At 47.6% G+C, this 21,937-nt stretch overlaps 1 protein-coding gene across 1 annotated transcript in view; it reads left to right on the top strand.

Moving 5' to 3' along the window:
- The window catches only part of Eipr1 (EARP complex and GARP complex interacting protein 1), a 106,788-nt gene that overhangs the window by 49,765 nt on the left and 35,086 nt on the right, over nt 1-21,937 (top strand). The window contains exon 4 of the mRNA XM_050125926.1: nt 17,865-18,021. Coding sequence (XP_049981883.1) covers nt 17,865-18,021 — 157 coding nt within the window. The remainder of the gene's footprint in view (nt 1-17,864; nt 18,022-21,937) is intronic.

Genomic DNA, 21,937 nt, shown 5'->3' with positions numbered 1-21,937 from the left:
CACCCTCCTCCCTCTTCCTCCAGTCTTTAGAGATAGCAGGGCTCCCTGCCCTGTGGAAAGTCCAAGGCCCTCCCCCTCCATCCAGGCCTAGGAAGGTGTGCATCCAAATAGACTAGGGCTCCCAAAAACCAGTACATGCAGTAGAAACAAGTCCCAGTGCCATTATCAATGGCTTCTCAGTCAGTCCCCATTTTCAGCCACATTTAGAGAGTCTGGTTTGATCACATGTGGGAGCATTCTTATACTTTGGATAATCTGAGAAAGCCTGCAGTCTCTTCTGGGTGGGAAGGGTTGAAGCAGGCTTTGCATATGTAGCCCTGCCTTTGTCTCTCATGTGCTGGGATTACAGGCACACTTAAAGCCCGTGTTTCTTGGGCATCTTACTGCTCTGTTGACTGGTCAGCCCTCTGTGCAACCTGGAGTATGCTCTTCTGGACTCCTGGTTTCTCTGGAGAAGCAGTCATAGGCTACTTAGGTCTGGCTGTCTTCAAATTTGTCTTCTCTTTGAGGGTGTGCATTTGTCTCTAGCCTGCCCAGGACTGGACTTTCTTGTAATTACACTGTTCGGCAATTGTCCTGCTTCCTGACCTGGAGAATTTGTGTATCTCGTTCTTTCCTAACATTTTCTATAAAGATTCTGTAACGTTCAAGCCTTTGAACCACGTGTCTCCCCTGTACCCCAAGTAATTGTGTGGTGGCTGCCTTAACCCCTCCCCCCATTACCCCAGTGTCACCCTGCTCAGTTTTCTGTGCTGTACCCAGTGTTTTCTTGACATCTTTATTCTAATCAGTTTTAATCACCAGGAATTAACTTGCCAAGTAAGATTTTTTAATAACTGTAATTTTTATTTTTAGATACTTCATTTAATTCTAAAACACAAAAACAAACAAACAAACAAATCCCAGAAAAACCTGTGTTAAACTTGATAGTATTGTTTTCTTGCTCACATTTCTATTCCAGCACTCATTCACACATGAAAAAAATTGTGCTTTCTGAAGTCACGGGGGCTGCAGTTTTATTGTCATTTCTTTGGCAACTCTCACGTAAGGTCACAGTTTTGTTTGTGAGTTTTATCACGTTTCATGTATGCTCCCATCAGGTTGTTCTACCTCTACAGGAATTGAGAGTGACTTGTGGGTGTGTTCCTCCAGCCACAGCATGTGTTGGGGTCTGGAAAATGCCTGGGGCTGCCTATAGCCTAGGACATGTCTCTTTCTCTCCCAGTGTTCTTTTTTCCTCCCTCTCACCCTCTTTTACATGAAGCAGAGTTATTGCTTCTATATAAGCCGCAAGGGGCAACAGCAGCTCTGGATCTGTTGTGCATCCGTCTCCAAAGATTCAGGAGAGCTGTCAAGGCCTAGGGCTGCAGCTCACTGAAGACACTTCAGAAGGCACTGGCTTCAGTTCTCAGCAGAGGGAATGACAAGGAGAGAGAAGGGATGGGAGGGAGTGGAAAGGGGCTTGAGAGGTTGAGAGAGAATGGAAAGAGCCTGATTTTGTGTGTACCTCTGTACTATGGCTGGAAGCAGTCAGCCCATCCAGAACTGCATTCCTCAGGTCGTGACCAACTTTAAAGGGTACCACATTTCCAAGGGAAAGAGAGGAGCTTAGGTTCCTTCCTACCAATCTAAGATGCTGCAGTTCCAGCACATTATTTTAATTAAAAGTAGTTAAAATATCAATAGATCTCATCATGCACTAGGAAGATACACAAGTGGTTGTTAGAAGCAGTGTCAGTGGCAAGAGCATAGACGAGGGCACATTTCAGGGAGCAGAAGAGGAGGGAGGATTGGAGAGCAGAAGAGGTAGGAGCTCAGGCTTAAGTTTCCTCATCTGTAGTTCAGGTTTTTCCACTACCTTTGCCCCCTCTGCTCCATCATTATTATTTTATTGAGATGCTGAGAATGTCTGAATTGGTGAACTTGTAAACTTAGGGCTGGCAAGCTGTCTGCTTGTTAGGAGCATGTACTGCTTGCTCTTGCAGAGGACCTGATATTGATTTCCAGTGCCCACGTTGAGTAGTTCATAACCACCTATAACTTGAGGGCGCCTGACCCTTCTGGTTTCTGACACCCACACTCATGTGCAACCCTTTCCCCAGTATACAAATTTGGAAAAACAAAATTTAAAATCCAGATTTTGGGAAATTTCTGCTCTGATTTCATTGAATATATTTTATGTGCCTTTAGTTTTTAATTTCACCTACTTTTTAGGATTGGGTTGTGAGGTCTGGTATCTTGACCTGTGTCCCAGAGTTTTTAGATGCTCTGGTCATGCCCTCCTCATATGACTGTTATTCATGATCATAACATCCAATAGTTTTGTAAAATTCAAATTTAACTTGGCACTCATGCTTGTTTTTTGATGCCTGGATTTAGTATTTCCTCATCCTTGTTTTCCACCCCATAATCTCTTGTGCTTGGTTGTTCTCGGGGTGCTGCTTTTCACTGTGCTCTTCTTCCATTGCCTTCATTTCTGCATCAGCTGGGGACAAGATGCTCCAGCTCCCCACAGGAAATCCCTGCTGCAATGACTGTAGCCCCCCCCCCCAAAGAAGGAAAGGGGTGTAGCCCTTCACGGCGGGAGGCATGGTGGCAGGAGTGTGAGGGCCTGGTCTCATTGCGTGTACTGTCCGAGAGCAGAGTGATGAGCGCTGGTGCTCAGGTCATGTGGTGTATGGGGGAGAATGACCCCATAAGCTTGTGGGTTTGGATACTTGGTCCCCAGTCTGTGGAATGGTTTGAAAGGATTAGGAGATGTGGTCTCATTAGAGAAGGTGTCTCACTGAGGGCAGGCTTTGAGGTTTCAAAGCCACTTGCTCCCAGTGTGTCTCTTTCCCAGCCTCTTATTTGTAGACCTAAGATGTAAGTTCTCAGGAGTTCTTGCCCTTGGCCTTTGTCCTACTACCATGGACTCTCACCCTCCAAAACTGGAAACCCTCAACAAATTCTTTCTTCTGTACTTTGTCTTGGTCATGTTGTTCTGTCACAGCAGTAGAAAAGGAGCTAAGAAGGTCACCTTCTCCTTTTTATTCAGGATCCAAGCCTGTGGGATGCCATGGCCTATCTGAACTAACCCAGTCTAGAACCTCCTTTACAGACATGCCCCAAGGCGTATTTTTTAGGCCCTTGTAGATTCCACTGTCAGCTTGTCAGTATTTACCACCTATCCTGTTTGCTTCTGTCACTGGGAAAAATGCATTATCAAAAGCAACCTGGGGAGGAATGGGCTTATTTCATCTCACAAGTCATTGAGGGGAGCCCGGGCAGGGCTGAAGCAGAGACCATGCTGTTTACTCTCTTTTCTGCTATGGTTTGCTCAGTTTGCTTTCTTGTACCTTCCAGAACCAACTGCCCAGTGGTGACACTGCTTATGGTGGGCTGGCCCTCCCACATCAATCTGACTAAGACAGTGCCCATCAGGCTTGCCCATGAGCCTCCTAATTTAGGATTGCTTCTCATTCCCAGGCCCTCAGAATAGCTCAACCTTAACCCTATTCTTGCTCTTTAGATGGTGCTCAGCCACAGCCCTCAGAGATGGGGATGACAGAATTCCTCTCCACTGCTGACCACTCATGAAGGAGGAACCACCATCTTCCTGTAACCCTCAGAGATATCTGAGGCTTGCAAGTGCTGTGGCCAAGTCATGAGGGTAGATTGCCAGGCTCTTCACTAGGACTGTCTGATTACCTTTGCCTTCTCAGGCCAGGAAGTGGCAACTGGGGCGGGACTGCTTGCTCCTCCTCACTCTGGCACCCTTTTCCTGAACTCTGAGTTCCTGTGATTCAGAATTTTGTACTACGTCAGAAAATAAACCCAGAAAATAAACCCAAATTTTAGGCAATATGTATATATTTATATTGTGCTGATTGGACATGTGGGTTGTGCACACATGCCATGATATGCTGCTACTGTATATGTGCCACAGAATGTATGTGGAGGGCAGAGGACAACTTGCAGGGGTCAGTTCCCTCCTACCATGTGGGTTCCAGGGACTGAACTCAGGTTGCCAAGTTTGATAGCAACCACTTTTACCCTCTGTGTCATCTTGATAACCCCCACTCCCACAAAAAACCCTCAAGCTAGTAAAGGACCCATATAAGTTACAGACTCCTCAGAATAGAAAATAGTGTCTATATGGGATAAACGTGTTCTTGATGGTCCCAACAGCAGCCGAGAGTAGTCTTTTATAGCTCAGACTTGGTCTTTGCACAGAGGTCTCAGTTCCGACTCTGTGTGCGTGCAGCTAATTTCCTGCTCTGTATGTACTCCTGGAGTCTCAGGAGGGACCAGTACTGACAGCAAAGCTGTAGTTAATGCTGGGCTCTCCTGATTAGCTTTAGTGTTTGCTCTTGATTGTGTTCTTTGTGTCTTTTTCAAAAAAATTATTTATTATGTATGCAGTGTTCTGTCTGCATGCATGCCTGAAGGCCATAAGAGGGCGCCAGATCTCATTACAAGTGGTTGTGAGTCACCATGTGGTTGCTGGGAATTGAACTCAGGACCTCTGGAAGAGCAGTCAGTGCTCTGAACCACCAAGCCATCTCTCCAGCCCTGTCCTTTGTGTCTTAACATGTTGTCTGGTGACTTGACCTGTTGTCTGATGACTTGATAGGTGGCAGAGCTTTGTCACTGGTGCCAGTATCAGGAATCCTAGCTTCTTGCCTGTTGATCACGTTGTGTAAGATAAAATTAGTTTCAGTCCTTTGCCTTTGGCGCTGGCCTCCAGCTGAAGCTGCCAAACTGCTTAGTGGCCATTTTCACCTGGGCATCTCTTGACATCTTTGGTACAACCGAGTTTAACCATCCTCTGAATTATTTATGTCGACGAGCACCACCTTCTGCTTAAGATACCCAGCTTGATCACTGGGCTCTAGAAACCATGTTGACTATTTCAGAAAGAAGGGCTTCATCCAGGAACTTGAGAATCCTACATCTTGGAGGATCCTAGAACGACATAGATCACCATGGGGAGTAACCCCACCGCTGTGTCTTTATATATCCCCTCAGGGTCACCTTGGAGCACCGACAGTGCACACCAGGCCTTGGCCACAGCTGGCAGCAGCAGGGCAGGGATGCCTGGGGCCTGTTGTACAGTCACAAATGCTCCTCATGGGACCAAGTCTGTTTTTTCCATGTCTTGGTGAAATAGCCTGAATGGAAACCCTGCCTATCAGTGAATCAAGGGCATTGTTCCTGACTGTATCTTTGTCTGGAGAATGTAGACAGGCAGGCTGTTTCTCTGGTTTGTATCTTCTGGGATTTCCCTTCAGTTCTTTTCATCAGTCTCTTACTCCCCTTGGAATGACTGCTAGAGCCATGTTTGAGTCAGATCTCTGAAAGCTGAGACAGGGGTCTCAGGCTCTGGGACTCAGCAGTAAGCAGAGACATGGAACACTGTGTAGCAGAGTCCAGGTTATGCCCCCCCTCCCTTAGTCTCATCACCTCCTTGAGGTGATAGTGCTTACCAAGCATGAGAATTCCTCTGGGGAGTAGGCAGCTGCATCTGCCTGTGCTATGGCCAACAGGGCCACCCACACTCAGCATGTGACACATCCTCTTTGCGCCGTGGAGTTCCCTCTCCCAGTAGGGCCAGGGTGAGATCTGCTCTTAGTTTTCCATGTACTAGGGTTGCAGATGTTCATCCTAGTCTGATTTGGACTGGGCCTTGACAGAAGAAGGTGTGTGCAAAGGGCGCTCACTGCTTGGCTTCCAGACCCTAGCATCTAGCTGTGCTTATCCCACGGGGGTGTCCAGGTTTGCCCCTGACTCTGGATGGCAGTATGGTGCTGCATACTAGGATTCAAGCCTAACCCTCAGCTTTTAAGGCCTCTGGATGGAGCCCTACTGTCAACAAGTCACATGGTGCCTCCCAGACCCCAAAAGGCCACAAGTAGTTAGCTTCTTGGTGGTAAAAATGTTACGCACTGCTGCAGGCCACTGACCCTGGAAGCTCCACTGTAACAGTGCTGGGGATTCCGTGGGCCTACTCACTACTCACGTGCCTAAGAGACCCCCACCCCTTCCCAGGGGCTGCTGTTTACTAGGCACCCTGCTGGGCTGTGCAGTCTGGCTTGGGTGGAAAGCAGATAGAGAAGTTTCAACAGCAAAGTTCAAGTGGCAAGTAGCTGACCTTGTGCAGGAGACTTTTCGTGCTGCACCAGGTTACTGAGTAGGAGAGACCTTGAACTGGTGCTGACCTTGTGGAGTAGTGTCACCCAGGCCGAGAAGGGCAGAGTGTTGTATCTGCTGGCCTGACTTGTCACCTGGCTATCCTCTCCCTTTAAGAGACAAGCCCTGTGTCATGTGTGTCCCCCATCTCCCTCTCTTAACCAAGGCAAGTGGATCTCCTCTCCAGCCTGTTCTTTCTCTGTTGGCTGCCCTTCTTCTAGAGAGGCAACTTCCCCCCCACCCCCGCTTCTCCTCTTCCTCCCTTCTTTTTTCTCTTTCCCTCTCTTCTTCTTCCCTCACCCCAACCAAATAAACTCTATACCCAAGCTATCTCCATGTGGCGTGTCTGTCTGGTCACCCGCCTCTGCCCCTCCTGGGACCAGCCTTGGGTCACCCATGTTATGAATGATAGCACAGAGAACCTGCGTCAGGATAGTCCAGAGCGTATCTGCAGTTGCTGGGGAGGTCAGTGACCACTTTCCAAAGTCCACAGGGTGCAGAGGTACCGGGAGCCTCCTGACAGCTGTCAGAGGAATGGGAAGTCTGGCACAGGCACAAGCCTTTCTGGAGCTGGTGTGGGCAAGAAGCCGTCCATACTGTCCCTGGGTAGAGAAGCTTGGGGAATGACTGAGCAGAGCAGAGGGTACAGAGAGGCCCAGGACAGAGACCCTCTTAAAGGCCCATGTTTGTGAGAGCCTTTCTCCCTGCAGGTGTCTTCTGAGAACAGGGTGCCCTCTGTGGGAGAAGTGTTTAAAAGATGGGCAGTCTGCACAGAGCAGGCCGTGCTAGTGAAGTTAGTATTTGGAGCTGGAAGCTGGTAATAGGATATGGATACAGCAGCTGGAAAAGACCAGTGATGTGGTACTTAAGGCTCTGAAGGCCACATGGTTCCACATTGTTCCTTTTGTCTTTTTATGCCAATCTTAGCTCAACAGGCAACAGGCCAGACTTGGCCAGTCCTCTATCCCTTTAGTCCCTGATCAGATTCTGTGGAGAACTCAAGCATTGATAAAGACCTGTGACAGGACAGTGAGTGTGTACCGGTCCTGCTAGGTAATAACAGGAGAACAGGTGGCTCTGAGGACCCTTTCAAACTGGTCTGGTGAAAATTAAGGGCTACAGTAATCTCAATATTTGATCTTGACTGCATTGTTTTGCAATGGCACTCTAGACAGCCCCGCCCCTCTGCTAGAGAGTGTGGCTATATGCAGCTTTATCTACTGGCTTTATGCTTATGTCAACAGGTTATGTGGGAGTGTCATATATCAATCTGTTGTTGATTTCATTGGTTAAGCAATAAAGAAACTGCTTGGCCCTGATAGGTTAAAACATAGGTGGGAGGAGTAAACAGAACAGAATGCTGGGAGGAAGAGGAAGTGAGGTAAGACTCCTCAGACAAACTCCATAGCTCCTCTCTGAGGCACACGCGATGAAGCTCCGACCCAGGATGGACGTAGGCTAGAATCTTCCCGGTAAGCGCACCTTGGGGTGCTTACACACATTATTAGAAATGGGCTAGTCCAGGTGCGAGAGTTAGCCGAGAAGGGGCTAGTTAGAAATGGGCCAAGCAGTGGTTAACTGAATATACAGTTTGTGTTGTTATTTCGGGGCATAAGCTAGCAGGCAGCCGGGGTGCTGGGGATGCAGCCCCGCCGCTCCTATTAAAACAAACAGGTTCTGCCAGAGGGCTGGTAAAAAAGGCAGCAGTCAGCATCAGAACTTAGGAGACCTTGCTCTGTGCTGTCCATGATGTAGTGTTGCTTTGACTGACATTTTCTAAACTTCTTGGGGCTTTCCTGTCCCTTCTAGCATGACTGGCTCTTCTGTACACCCTGGGTGGGATGTTGCTAGGGAGAGAGGATTAGCCCTGACAGTGTCAGGGTCATCTTTTCTGATGCACACTCAGGAATTAGGGAAATAATTGCAGGTTGCATGGATAACCCTAAGCCTTCTGTGAACTGGATTTAAGACACACTTCCATAGAAGCACAGACTTGTGTTTCAAGTCTGTAGGAATTGGCAGCGTTCATGGTCCTAGAGGCAGTGCTTACAGGTCTAGCTGCTTCCTTTCTTTGAGAGGACTAGGGTCCTCCTGAGATGGAGGGCTTGGTTTGTGACCTGTCTCAGGTGAAGAACAAAGCCAAAGGACATGACTGTTCCCTGGTCACTCAGTTCAGTGCTCCGTGGGAACCTGCAGTGAGTCAGTCACAAGGTGCTGAAGCATACAGAGCTGCTGGGCAGAACTCTTGTATTGCTGACAGCACCCCCTTCTCAGTCAATCTTTCCACTGTGAGCTGGAACCTATGCACTTGCCTCCTGCACAGAAGCTTTAGGAGTTGCCTGTGCCTCGTTAAATCTGCCTGGAGAGGGACAACAAGAGCCCAGCAAAGGGATAGCCCTGATGCCCTGCCCTGATGCCTACAACCCTGACCCCTCGCTACAGTCAGTCAGTGTATCCCGCATACTTACTGTACATTCTGCATGTGACCACTCCCTTGAAGCACTGTGAAGGTCACTAGAGAAGGTATTTTTAGTCTCAGGTGCCAAGGCACTCATTGTACACCCAGAGCTAGGCCTGGGTCAGGTGATTGCCTCGGCTGGGTTCCTTCTCACTCACCTGCCTGGCCTGCGCCAGATGCTGAGATGGCTGTAGTCTCTAAAAATAGCCCCGAGACTCTGAGTAGCTCATTATGCAGCAGCCACGGAAGCCTCCCCCTCCTCCAGCTGGGGATCACACCACGTCCCCCAGCCAGGGCATTGTTAGCCCTTTAGCAAGCTGGCTGCAGCTGCTATTCAGCCCACAAAGGCTCTAATCTCCTTTGAATTCCTCTAAGCCTTTTGACTCTAATCCCTTACAGCAAGCAGCACACTCCACGGGTACAGTTGGCGCCTCAAGTATGCCTCTTCCATTCATTTTGCCCTGATTATCTTTTTATCTCATTAAGTGCTTTTAGCTCTTGTCTTTCATATAAAAAATAGCATCAAATCGGCCTTAAAGATACAACTTAGTATTTTCTCTCTCAAAGCAGTGATTCTTCTGAGGCAGTAGGCTCTACTTTATTCCCGATGCTGGTACTGAACCTGGAAGAGTCAGTTACCTTCATCCAGCCTCAGTTTCCTCTTTGCTAAAATGGAGAAGTCAGGCCATTGATGACAGTTAGATTCCTTTCTAGATTAGCTGTCTTGTGGCTGTCTAGCTCTGTGCCAGCATGAACAGGGTTGGTGTGTGCAGCGGTGCCATGATTTGCTTGTATACAGAGGCTGTGCCTGGTGCCCTGTCTTAGCTGTATACAGAGGCTGTGCCTGGTGCCCTGGTTTGGTTGTGTGCAGATCTTGTTTCTTGTGCTGTGGCCTGCTCCTATACAGAATCTGTACCTGGTGTGCTGTCTTGGTTGCATACAGACCTTGTCTCTTGTACCATGCCACAGGCTTTGTTTAATACAGGGTTTGTGCTTGGTGCCCTCTATAGGCTCCTAGTCATGGTAATGCTAATTTGCCCAGGTGGTTACATCATAGGACCTTATTTCAGGCAAGTGTTACAATAGAGATGAAAGCTGAATGCCTCCCTGGTTATTAAAGCCCATTGCTTCTAAAGGTAAGCGTTCCTCCTCGAAAGTTCCTCTGCTTTGATATCCCCTGGATGTGCGCTGACTGCTCTGCTGAGATGCAGGCAGCTATGGAAATCCTCAGAGTCTCAGAACCAATTTGTGTGTCTCCTTGGCATACCTCTTGTGTTTCTTGCTTAGCTCTATTTACCTTAGATTTCATCTGTTCCCGAGGATGGAGAGTTTCTGGTAGTATCTACTGTACTCCCTGGACTGACACCACAGTTCTTATTAGCTGGTTTTGTCTCTAGGGCCAAGGTGCGGGCAGTTGCTGCCTGAGCGAGACACTTGCAGCTTTCTGTTCTCCCTGGTGCATTCTTACGTTAACACCGTTTTCTGGGTAATTTGGACATTCTTGAACCCATTAAAATTTCAGTGTAAGCTTTGGAACAGAAATTGTAATCTTTCAGAAATCAAAATAAATTTGCATATACTTGACAATCCATTCTGCTTTTTACTTACCAATTTTTCGAAAAATATATTGATTTGTAATATTTTTCCTTTTATTTTTGAGACTGTAATTTCATCATTTCTCCCTTCAAACCCTTCCATCCCCCCCACTTCTCTTTCAAATTGATGTCCTCTTTTTTTATTAATTATTATTGCATGTGTATATGTGTATACATATAGCCTAAGTACTCTCTGCTCAGTCTGTACAGCATCACTGCTGTGGATGTTTTCAGGGCCGCAGTCAGGCGATAGAATGGTATGTGTGCTGATTTGCAGCCTTTTACAAAGTGTCTGGTAAGGTTCTCTTGTGTCCTCTGTACAAGCCAATTGGTCAGACCTTGGGATGGGGGCACTTGTGCTGCCCTCTGCCCAGCCATCTCCCAGCAGTCTCAGCTAACTGGTTTGCTGTTTCTCTTTATCTGGAGTGGGGTTGCTGAACCTTTCCACTTGACTCCCCACCCCTCCCTTTATTTTCTTCTTCTTTGAGTCAGGGTTTCTTTGTGTAACAGCCATGGATATCCTGGAACTCATTTTGTAGACCAGGCTGGGCTCGAACTCACAGAAATCTTCCTGTCTCTGCCTCCCTAGTGCTGGGATTAAAGGCATATGCTACCATGCCTAGTGGCACCCCCCCCCCTTTTTTTTGCCTGAGAAATATTTTTACTACCTGACATATATAAAATAGTTATGCATATCAAACATAATCAGTTCCTAAAGAAATCTATCTAAAACAATTCCTTGGTGTGCATATATCTTAGTATTCATTACAGATAAAGGGAAGTTCCCATAGGAGATGGATGCGTGTATGCTCTCAGCTGACACTGCAGGGCATGGGGCATCTTCAGTCCTTTTTGGAGATGACCACCAATTTGGTCCCATGATTATTATAATAAATGCTGGAAAACAGTGTTGAAAAAGTACACAGCACAAAACCATAGATGTGGACTCAGAGTTTTAAAAAATAGTTGAAAATCCTTTCCTAACCCCAAGCCAACATTTTGAGTGATTTTTCTCTTAAACAAACAAACGTGTGTGTGTATGTCTGTGTATCTGTCTGTCTGTCTAGTGTCTGTGTATGTGTATGTATACTGTGTGTATACCTTTCAGGCCAGAAGAGGGTGTCAGATCTCCAGGAGCTGGAGTGGCTGTGAGTTACCTGATGTGGGTGCTGGAAACCAAATCAGGTCCTCTGCAAGAGCAGCAAGTGCTCTTGTCTGCTGAACTGCTTCTTTAGACCCTCTTTGAAGGATTTTGGTTGAGACTCAGTGAGCAACTCAGGCAACAAGAGTTCAAAGTCAAGCAAGGCAGAATCCATGCTGAGGAATGGCAGGAAAAAATATTAGAAGTGTTTCCTTTAAAAATTTGAGGAAAATAGATGGAAATGGAAAATGCATTCAGTGACATAACCTGGGCTTAGGAAGGAACTATCACCTGTTATGTCTCATGCATGTCCGTAAGTTTTTGAAATTTAAAATCAGGTTTCACTTATTGTGTGTGAGAGAGTGTGCGTGTGGTGCATGTGTGCTACAGCATGCTGCTGGAAGTCAGAAGAAACTTCCCTGGAGTTTGTCCTTTCACTGTGGGTTTTGGGGGGTCAAACTTGAAACTGTGGGCTTATATAGCAAGTAACTTTACCTGCTGTGACATCTCTCTGGCCCTTTCTTTGCTTTATTTCCTCTGCTGTCTTGGAGCTAGCTTTGTAGACCCAGCTGGCCTCCAACTCAGAGATCAGTCTGCTGCTGCCTCCTGAGTGCTGAGATTAAAGGTGTGTGCATCACACTCAGCTCTCCTAATTGCCATGCACTTGCATTTTTTGTGAAAGTGTGCAGAGAGGCCAGGGCACTAGGAAAGTGCCCACAATAAATGGAAAATGAAGCTGTAGGGGAGGCGAGGGTGGGCAGTAGAGCTTACGCTATGAAGTGAGTTGGGATGGAGGAGTTGTGGGTGGCTGCAGGGTAGGATATACACAATGGAATGCCACTTAGCCTGGGAAAGAGGCAGATTTTAACTGATGAGACCTAGAGTGAGTGTGGCAAGTGTTGAGCTGAGTGTTAAGAAGCCAAGCACAGAACAGTTCTGTATTACCCTACTTCATCCAGTCATAGAGGCAGAGGGAATGGTGGTTAACCAGGGCTCCGGTGGGGCTAACTGAGAATGTTGGTCTAAAGACACAAATTTCACTGAGACAAGCGGAATAAGATCATGGTTCCAGAAGTCTATTGTTTACCTGAAAATTGGTAAGGGATTAGATTTTAGATGTTACAAGGTAATGATTATATTAATTTAGTTCCATTTTGTCATCTCAGTACTTACACAATTCAGAACATAATATTGTCTATCATAAATACATGCAGTTTCCGATAAGTAAAAATAAAGGCCCTACATTGTCACTGCCACTTGCTGGGCACATGCTGTGCTGGGTTTCCCTCTGCGGAGCCCGGCGGTCTTTGGGGAGATGGTGTGATGAAGATAGTGGCTCCTATGATTCCGGGTCAGTCTGCATACTCAGTAGTCAGGGCTTCCTGGTCATATTCTGTGTGTGTGACAGTGCCTGCAGCATGGATGCATTGACTAGCTCAGAGCTCAGGGCAAACTCATGCCTGGCGTAGGTGTCGGATACAGTGGTGGTCTGGAGCAGCCACTTGTCACCAGGTGGATGTCTAGTCCTCTTTTCACTTTGGTCTACTGACCAGCCATCCAGGCCTTTGGCTATGCCCTTGTGTGTGTGCCACTTCTGCTCTCATGGCTTGAGGACAGAACAGTGTGCCAGGCCCCGGACTCTGGATGGCTGCGTCTCCTGCTCCTGGCTGAGGCCTTCTTCATTGTCCTCCTGCCTAATAAGCACTCGTCAGTGTATGTCCTGCGGGGGTTGTCTGCCAGCCTTGGGCTGTGTCTCAATGGGCATAGGGGAGCAGACACAGTTCTGCTTTTCATGGTTTGTGTGTCCCTCAGTTTTTAGCCTCCCTTTTGTTTTTCTGGGAGGGAGTAGGCTACTCACTACCATCCTCTGGCAACATGGGGGGAGGGGGGAGTTCAGAAGCTTCTGGGCATGCACAGTTGGAACATGGACATCCTCTAAGTTGCCTGTCCTGCCAGTCTCATTTTGTATGTATGGACCTTGGAGATGTCACAGAGTGGAACATACCCGGAGGACCTTCTGTAGCTACAGTCCAGGGCTTTATTTGACATTTGGTCCCCAAATATCTCCATGATGACATGATGCCTTAGATCTCAGGTGGTAGTAATGAGCACACACCTGACTAGGCAGCCTTGCCATATCTAGGTGTGTGTTACTCTTTGCCAAGTGATCAGCCACTCGAACAAATGGCAGCAGGTGCTTCCTTGGTGTGGCCTGGAATTACAGTGTGTGCTTGTTCTAGGGCTGCGGTCCCTCACCCCTGGGCTGCTGCCTCTACTGTCAGTGGGGTTGAATTTGAAACTGGCCAAGCTGGGCCTGGTTAAAGATGGCCTTCTATCAGTTTCCTTCTTGTTCATCCACTCTTGCTTTTTCCAGTGTATCTGCACACACATACATGTTCATTCATGTTAGGCAGCTGGATGCATGTCTGTATGTTCCTGGACTGCCACCTCAGTGCATCCCCTCAGCTCTCTTTCAGTCCATCACTGTGCTCATGCCTTCTCTGACCCTGGCTGCATCAGTCTACACATGGGCACTCGTGGGGCTGGGGCAGGCTTGACTGCCAGAGCTGAAGCTGCATAGTGCCTGAGTGAGCTCTTCTAAGATGGGCGTTCTGGGGTTGTCTGGCGTTTTTGGAAGTGTGCGTACTGTTTTCTCACCCTTCAACCCGCGGGACAGCTGGTTCTTCCACTACTTACACCCAGAGTTATATTTTTTTGGGGTTGGGTGTTTGGCACCCTGCTGAGTGTGGTGTGTCTCCCTTCAATTTTATTTTTCATTTCCCTAATTACTGAAGGTGTTGTGCATCGTTCCTGGAACGTGCTGACCATTTATACATCTTCATTGCTAAAGTGTCTTTTCAGTCTGCCACCCATTTAAAAAAACGTGCTCTTTGTTTTATTATCAAGTTGACAGGCTCTTTATATAACTTCTGGATACAGCTCATAACGTTTCTTCCTGGTTTTGCTTCTTTTTTAAAGTAGAGCTGGATTTTATTTTGGTGAAGCCCAGATCATAGTGCGTTTCAGTGAGCAGATGTTTTTAATTTTAGTGTTTGTTGTCCATCTTTTCCCTAGTGACCAACATGCTTCTGCTGTAGAAGAATGCTGCTGTCCTCTGGCTGTGAGGGTGTTAAATGTGTACCTGGAAGGACACTGCTGTCCTGGTCCTCTTATACCTTCATCTTCAATCATTGTTTGCCCTTGGTTGTCGATTGCGTTGGGTGGGTTACTCAGTCTAGGGGTTTGTAACCCACCCTGCAATCAGTTATTCCAGGGTCTCGGAGGGGCGCTACCTGGAAGGGAATGAGATAGGACAGAAGAATGAGGCCAAGCAGATTTGTCAAAGCCCCCTTTATTAGGATCATGGTTGCTGTTTATATAGGCCCTGGATGAGGACTTGGTGGGCAGGGCACGGGATCTCGCCGCGTGGTCCCGGTCACATAGGCCAGGTTCGTCACATAGGCCAAGAGGTTACATTCGGACAGGTAGGCCAAGAAGTCACGAGTTGCTACACCTAGTTCCCTGGATAGCTGGAATGTGAGGCGCCTTCTGCTAACAGATAAGTTAATTGGGTGTGGGGCAGGTTCTCTCAATAGAACATAATTATGGGTGTGGGGTTCTCTGCAGACTCCCCAGGGTGATGGTTCCTGTAATGATTTTTAGGGGGGAAATGGCTCCTGACACTTGGTGTTTGAGGCCGTTAGGTAGGGTGAAAGTTGGCCTTTTCATATGGATACAGAAGCGACCCAGCATAATTTATTGATAGGCATTTATCCATTCTCATGCACTGGGATTTTTGTTGACCGTCAAGTCTTGGCAAGGGCCCCTTTGTGGAGACTTGTCCTTCTCTGCACCACTTGCCTGTCTGTACTCATAGAAACTGACATCGGACTTGGGAACCATCCCATTCTGCTTTTCTTTCTCACTACTGTTGGGTAACCACAGGGCATGCACATTCTCATGCAGGCTTCTGATTCCCACCCTCTGAGTTCTTCACAGTGGGAGTGAGCTTCCCATCCACGGACACGGTGTGTTCCACCCCATGAGTTCTTCACAGTGGGAGTGAGCTTCCCGTCCACGGACACGGTGTGTCCCACCCCGTGAGTTCTTCACAGTGGGAGTGAGCATCCCGTCCACGGATATGGTGTGTCCCACCCCATGAGTTCTTCACATTGGGAGTGAGCTTCCCGTCCACGGACACGGTGTGTCCCACCACTTGTTTATGTCTTTGATTTTTTTTTCTGTCAGTGTTAATTTGTGTAAATACACACATGTACATATTTTTAGTTAAGAATTATTTGTTACTAAACTTTTTAATGCCTTTACAAAGGTTTTTTTTTTTTTATTATATAATCCTGTGTATGTGTTTGACTGTGTGGGTATGTGCACATGAGTGCAGGTGGCTGTGGAGGCTAGAGGTTCAGGTGGTTGTGAGCTGCCTGACAGAGGTGCTGGGACCGGAGCTCAGGTCCCCTGGAAGAGTGCCATGCTGCTCTTCACCACTGAGCCACCTCTCCAGACTACGGTGCCCGCTTCCTCTTGTTGCTGATGATCAGCAGATAGCAAGCTGTGTTTCACGGTGCTGTCGAGCTGCTTTGCTCCCAGTAGCATGATGCAGACTCAATTTCTAGCTAGCAACGGCAGTGGGATTTCTTCTTTTCTTGCTCTTCACTTTTTATTTTTTTCCTGCTGCACAGATGAAGTAGCTCTCCTTTTAGCACAATGTTAAGTGGCCTTGGCAGTGCAAAGCTGCCTCTCCTCATCCTCAGAGGCAGCGTCACACTTCATCCACAACACTTACATTTGCTGTAGGACTTTTCTTTTGTTTCCATCTCTCTCCTCTCCCATCCTCTTCCATCTCCTCTTCTCTCTCCCTTCCCTCCCCTTGGAGTAAATTTTCTTCTATTCCTAGTCTTGAGAGTGTTACCAAAGCGAAGACTGAATTGTATTGACTGTTTCTGCAGTTTTGGTGATCATGCTTTTCCCCCTTTAGCTTAGTAAATGTGATGAGTTAGGGTGCTTAGTGTAGAATCAACCCTTTTTCCCCCTTGTTTGTATTTTTAATGATTTCATCCATCCACTGATTTAAGTGTGTTGGTGCCACACTTACGCCAGGGAGTGCTTCTTGAGGTCAGAGGCTAGCTTGCAGGAGCTGATTGTTTTCTTCCACTTTGTGGGTTCTGAGGATTGAGCTCAGGTTGCCAGACTTGGAGGCAAGAGCCTTTCCCTTTAAGTTGACCTGCTGACCCAACCTCATTTTCTTGAGACATTGCTATTTTTTGTATACACCATCAAGCTTTATTTATTATTATTTTTGCATCTGTATTACTGAGAATGATGCCCCATGATATCTTTGTTTTTTTTTGTTTTTGTTTTTGTTTTTGTTTTTTTTTCGAGACAGGGTTTCTCTGTGGCTTTGGAGCCTGTCCTGGCACTAGCTCTGTAGACCAGGCTGGTCTCGAACTCACAGAGATCTGCCTGCCTCTGCCTCCCGAGTGCTGGGATTAAAGGCGTGCGCCACCATCGCCCGGCATTGCCCCATGATATCTTTCAACTCCTTCTAGATTCTTATTATCAAGCAGGTAGTTCTCCTGTCTCCTACCCTTCTTCCCTTCTCTGTCCTTCCTCTTCCTCTTCTTTCTCCCTGTTTTGAGGTAGAATCTCACTATGTAGCACAGCAAATTGTGAACTTTGTAGTCTTCCTCCTCCTACTTTATAAGTGCTGGGGTCATAAGCAGGAACTATGGCACCTGCTATCTTGCCTGTTCTTTCAGTACTTAGATTTGTGATGTAATCAGCTGAACTTAGTGGTTCATTTACTTAATTATTTATTGTTTGTGTGTATGCACAAGGATCTATTGAAGGCCTGGAGAGAAGTCTCAGTGGGAAAAGGCACTGGCTATCAAGCCTGAGACCCGAATTCAATCCCTGGGACACACAGAGTGGAAGGGGAAACTCAATTACTGCAAAATGTCTTCTCACCTCCACACTGGCTGCTCTCCTCCCACATGCTAGCTTGCCAGGAGGAACACACATAGATTGTATCTTGTAGCATTTTTAGTGGCCCTGCCCTTTGGACCCAGACACTGACCGTTTCAGACAAACTGAGACAGAACATTTGACTAATGAAAAACATCTCAGTGTTTGACATCTGTTTATGATCTCATGAAGCTGTGAGTATAGTCCCCAAGCATGGGCCTGGCAGTTATGGCAGTGTCCCCATCTTGATCCTTTCTTAAAACCCACTGTCAAAGAACATGGTGAAACTTTATTCAAGGAGGTTAAATTCTCTAAAGCAGAATGATGGTTTATAAACCAGGAATGGTGGGCTCCCTTTTGCTGATGTTGACTCTGCCTTGCTCTGCTGGCTGCTCAGATTGGACTGACTCTGCTGCCTGCACGTTAGTATTTTAGGGAGCAACGTGCCCTGCTTGCAGACATGTGTAAGTGTTGAGTGTATATGGGGCTGAGCCCTGCTGACATTTTTCCTTTTGCTTAGCTTCAGACAGTCGAGTCCAGGCGTGTGCAGCTGTGTGGAGGATGCCCAAGGAATTAGAATCCGGTAGCCACGAGTCCCCCGACGACCCTGCAAGCACTGCGCAGACCCTGGAGTTGCTCTGTCACCTTGACAACGGGGCCCACGGCAACGTGGCCTGGTAGGATGCTACATATTTCATATACGGGAAGAAGCCTGGAAGCTGCTCAGGTGCTGTGTGTATACAGCCCCCTTCACTTCTTCCAGTTTCTCCCCCTTTGCTCCTCACTTCCGATACTTTTTCTCTTAGATGTTTGTCCTCGGCTGTCACTTCTAGTCCAGGTGTTTCCTAGGTTACCTATGGTTGCAGAATCCCTCCACCCATCTGTGGGGAAGAGCACATGTCCCACCATTTCCCTTTTCCAAATCACCTGACTGGATAATAGATGAAACATTTAACAATCACCTACCACCTCAGCTTGAAAGCATGCAGGTTACTCTTCCTGTGGGCTCCTGAGGAGGGAAGGGTGTGCCAGGTGACATCCCCAGGTCCCTCCATGTCTCTGTCCTTTCCTTTGGTTTCTTATCAATACTGTGGCATGTACAGAGATGAAGAATTGTGACTATCACTCGCGGGGCTCCTGGGCAGTCCCTGTCTGTGTGGTTAGAAGTTGGCTTTATCTACCCAGGGCCTCCACACAGTGGCCAGTGGCTGATGTGATAGAATTGAGACACCATGACTTCAAACTTCATGGCATGATGCTGCTATGGCTGTTCCCAGTAAGAATTGTTGCTTTACTTGACATCGTACACTCCCGTGTCAGTGCCCATGCGCATGTGTGCCTGTGTGTGCATGTGCATGCCTGTAAGGAGGCACGGATGCTCTGCAGTCAGTCAGCTCACCTGATTAAATCCAATCCAGCAAAGTATATTAAGTAGCTACCTGCCAGGCTCCAAGGAAGATGGGTGAGTGTCAAGAGACCTGGCCTTGAGGAGTCATGGTCCTTAGGGGAGACCTATAACTTAACAGTCTCCCATGACAGGATGGGCTGTATCATACCCTGGACCTGTCATGAGTGTGTACTGTGTCTCAACATGAAGCAGCGAGAACCACAGAGGGACTCACCTGGAGATATCACTTGGATCTGGTCACTGAGGGACCAGTCTGTCACTATCAGCCACAGTCAAGCTGTGTGGGGCTCTGGTGGCTTCAATACTAGCCCCAGGGAATTGGTTTTCATGGCTGCTATGTTTCTTCTTTGTCACTGGCCACTTGCTTATCCAGAGGAGCTCTAAGTGTGGATGCCACCCCAGTCTCCCAGGCGAAGGGAAACCAAAGAGTCCTTGAGCTGCAGGAGTGAGCACTTCTGCGCTGTCACTTCACTGCCTAAGTAGAGTCTCGCAGAGTTCATGTTACACAGTGATAGCGTTCCCTGATTACACAGGCCTCGGTGTGTGGCCATGGGTGCCAGGTATATGCATGCGTCCAGAAGCACAGCAGCAATGGACGGCAGACCGAGGATCCCATGGCAGGTAAGCCATTGCTTAGAGGAATAGTCCTATCCAGACGGTTCCCAGCTTGCCTGAGAGTGAGGGGCCTAAAGGTTGCTCCCTTGACTACCAGCATGCTGGTACTCTTGTCACACACCATCAGAAGGGCATGCCACAGCTGTGTGCACTGTAGGAGATGGGCATCGGGATGCTTGCTCAGGTGCCCTCTGCCTGTGTGCACTCTACAAAGGCTGACTCGGTCTGTGTGGCTCATGTTGGTGACTGTCCTCAGATTCACCTGGAGTGCTCTTTGTTGTGACCTTGCTGTTATTGTTCAGAGTATCTCAACTTCTTAGTGTTCCAGTGTGTTGTGCATTTTTTTTCACATTTGCTTGTTTTGAGTTTTACTTTAAAGTAATTATAGATCCACCAGCTGTTGTAGGAATGTCCTGGGAACTCTGTGCACCCTTCTTTCTTGGATTTCCATGGTATCTGTATGGTTTGTAGAACACTAGTGACTGCACTATCCCTGGGGGGTTTCACAACAAGGCTGTGACTATGTGTGGGAGTTCCATTCCCTGTACCCCATCATTGGAAACAAACTCTTTGAATGGAAATGCCATTTTAGAGTTACTGAAAGTTATGTAGCAGGACTTTGACAGTGACTTTTACAGTAAGGCAATGAGGGCTGATAATGTCCCTCAGCCCCCACTTTCTCTGCACTGTTGGGACAGAGGCTCCATGCTGAGCTTAATGGAGTTGTCAGGTGACCAGTAACTGTTGCTAGTAACTTTCTGGCTCTGCCTCCGCTCCTGAGAGGTCCTGTGCTCCACTCTCCCCATGACATGGCATCGTCACTTCTATGCTGTCTTCTTCCCAGCAACCAATTTCAGCCAGTGTTCTCTGCCCCTGCTTTCACTCATGCTCTTCTCATGCTCTGTGCTTAGCCAGGGATAAGGCTGTGTCTTCAGCACCGTGGACAGCACTGGACTCAGAGGCTGGATATGAATCATTGCAAGTGTCTGAAACAGCCAGTGAGTCAGCGTCCTTTCTCCATCGATCCTGTGAGAGGCCCTGCCAGTGTTCTGCAGCCTGGGGGAGTGAAGCAGAGTGCAGAGGTCTGCTGACTTCTTCGAGGACTGATAGATTTGTGGCAGAAGCCTGTTTGCCTCCCAGCCACGTGAACATCAGTATCTATCATCACCTGGGGGCTGACTGTTGTTTCAGGTGTTGGGAATTTTAACCTCGTCAGAATAGACTTCCAATGCACTCACATCCTCCAGTGGAAAGCAGATACAACACGACAGGCTTTAGGGGAGGCCCCACTACCTTTTCTAGAATGTTTCTTGTCCCCATTAAGATTCATAGGTGGCTTGCTGTTGCCCTAGAGGAGGCAGAGAACACTGGAACTTCAGGTCCAGAGCCAACAGCCTACCACATTCTCACTATGGTCTTCTTTTTTTCCCATAGGTTGGGTGTTTGTGGGATGTACCCTTTCCAGCTCTAAGTTAGTAGGATGCTGTGGACTTTCTCCTGACACTCAGTGCTGTCCACAGTGAATGAAGACCCTCCTTCCTGGTGCCTTTGCATGGAATGGACATTCCATCTGTTCTGGCTGAGGCAACTGGACAAGTGATCTGTGAGAGAAATGGTCCCTGTGTTTCTTTCCCAGCAGAGGATTGGAGGCCACCCAGTTCATCCCTTTGTGGGGAGGCAAGTTAGCAGAAAGGCAGCCTCTGAATGGATGTGGATCCATCACTAGGGGGTGTTTTGGCCAGATATTGCCAGTCTGCTGTGACATTTTGACCATTTTTAGTGTGTCACACACTGTGAAATATCAGACTGTGTGCAGCTGCATTCGGATAGTATAATGATCAGAATTCTACCTTGTCACTAGTGTGGGAATGGAGACAGAAGAGGTGACCAGCAGCATCACATTTCTGAGTCCATTACACACTTTTACCCTTTAAGAGTAGATGAGGAATATCTACTTATTATTCATGATTTAGTGAGTTGAGTATTTTGCCTACACATATGTCTTTGTACCACATGTGTGCCTGGTGTCCACAGGAAGAGGGCAGAAGAGGACTCACAGAAACTGGAGTTGCAGATGGTGTGAGCCACTGTGCGGTTCTAAGAATAGAGTTTGAGTCATCTGCAGGAGCAGCCAGTGCTCTTACACACTGAACCATCTTCCCAGCTTAAGGATGATCACTCTGAAATTCTGCCTTGTATGTTCCATGTAGTTCTCCTTCAGTTGGCGACTAGACTGATGCTTATGTGATATTTTAGTGTGGAGTGGATGCATTAACTCTGGACCACCATGCTTGAATGCTTCTAGCATTGGGTATCTGCCCACCTGGTGTATCCCATCATCTTTAGGGATCCCAATAAAGGGGTGGTTTTCTGGATCCCAGCTTGTAAGAAAGGACAGAGGTGATGACTTTCCAAGAGCCATATAATGCAGCAGCATCACCATGAGTTTGTGATTGGCCACACCAGGGTCATTCTGCCCCTCTCATCTCCTTTCGATGATCAAGAGGCCTCCAGCCACTTAGTAATGAGCACTTTGGCCAACAGCTGAAATGCCAAAACAATACAAAACT

The sequence above is a fragment of the Alexandromys fortis genome, unplaced genomic scaffold (assembly GCF_014885135.2).
Source record: "Alexandromys fortis isolate MF-2015 unplaced genomic scaffold, M_Fortis_MF-2015_v1.1 scaffold_249, whole genome shotgun sequence".
Classification (NCBI taxonomy): domain Eukaryota; kingdom Metazoa; phylum Chordata; class Mammalia; order Rodentia; family Cricetidae; genus Alexandromys; species Alexandromys fortis.
Note: the sequence above shows the minus strand (reverse complement) of the source record. Positions and strands in the feature narration are given on the sequence as shown.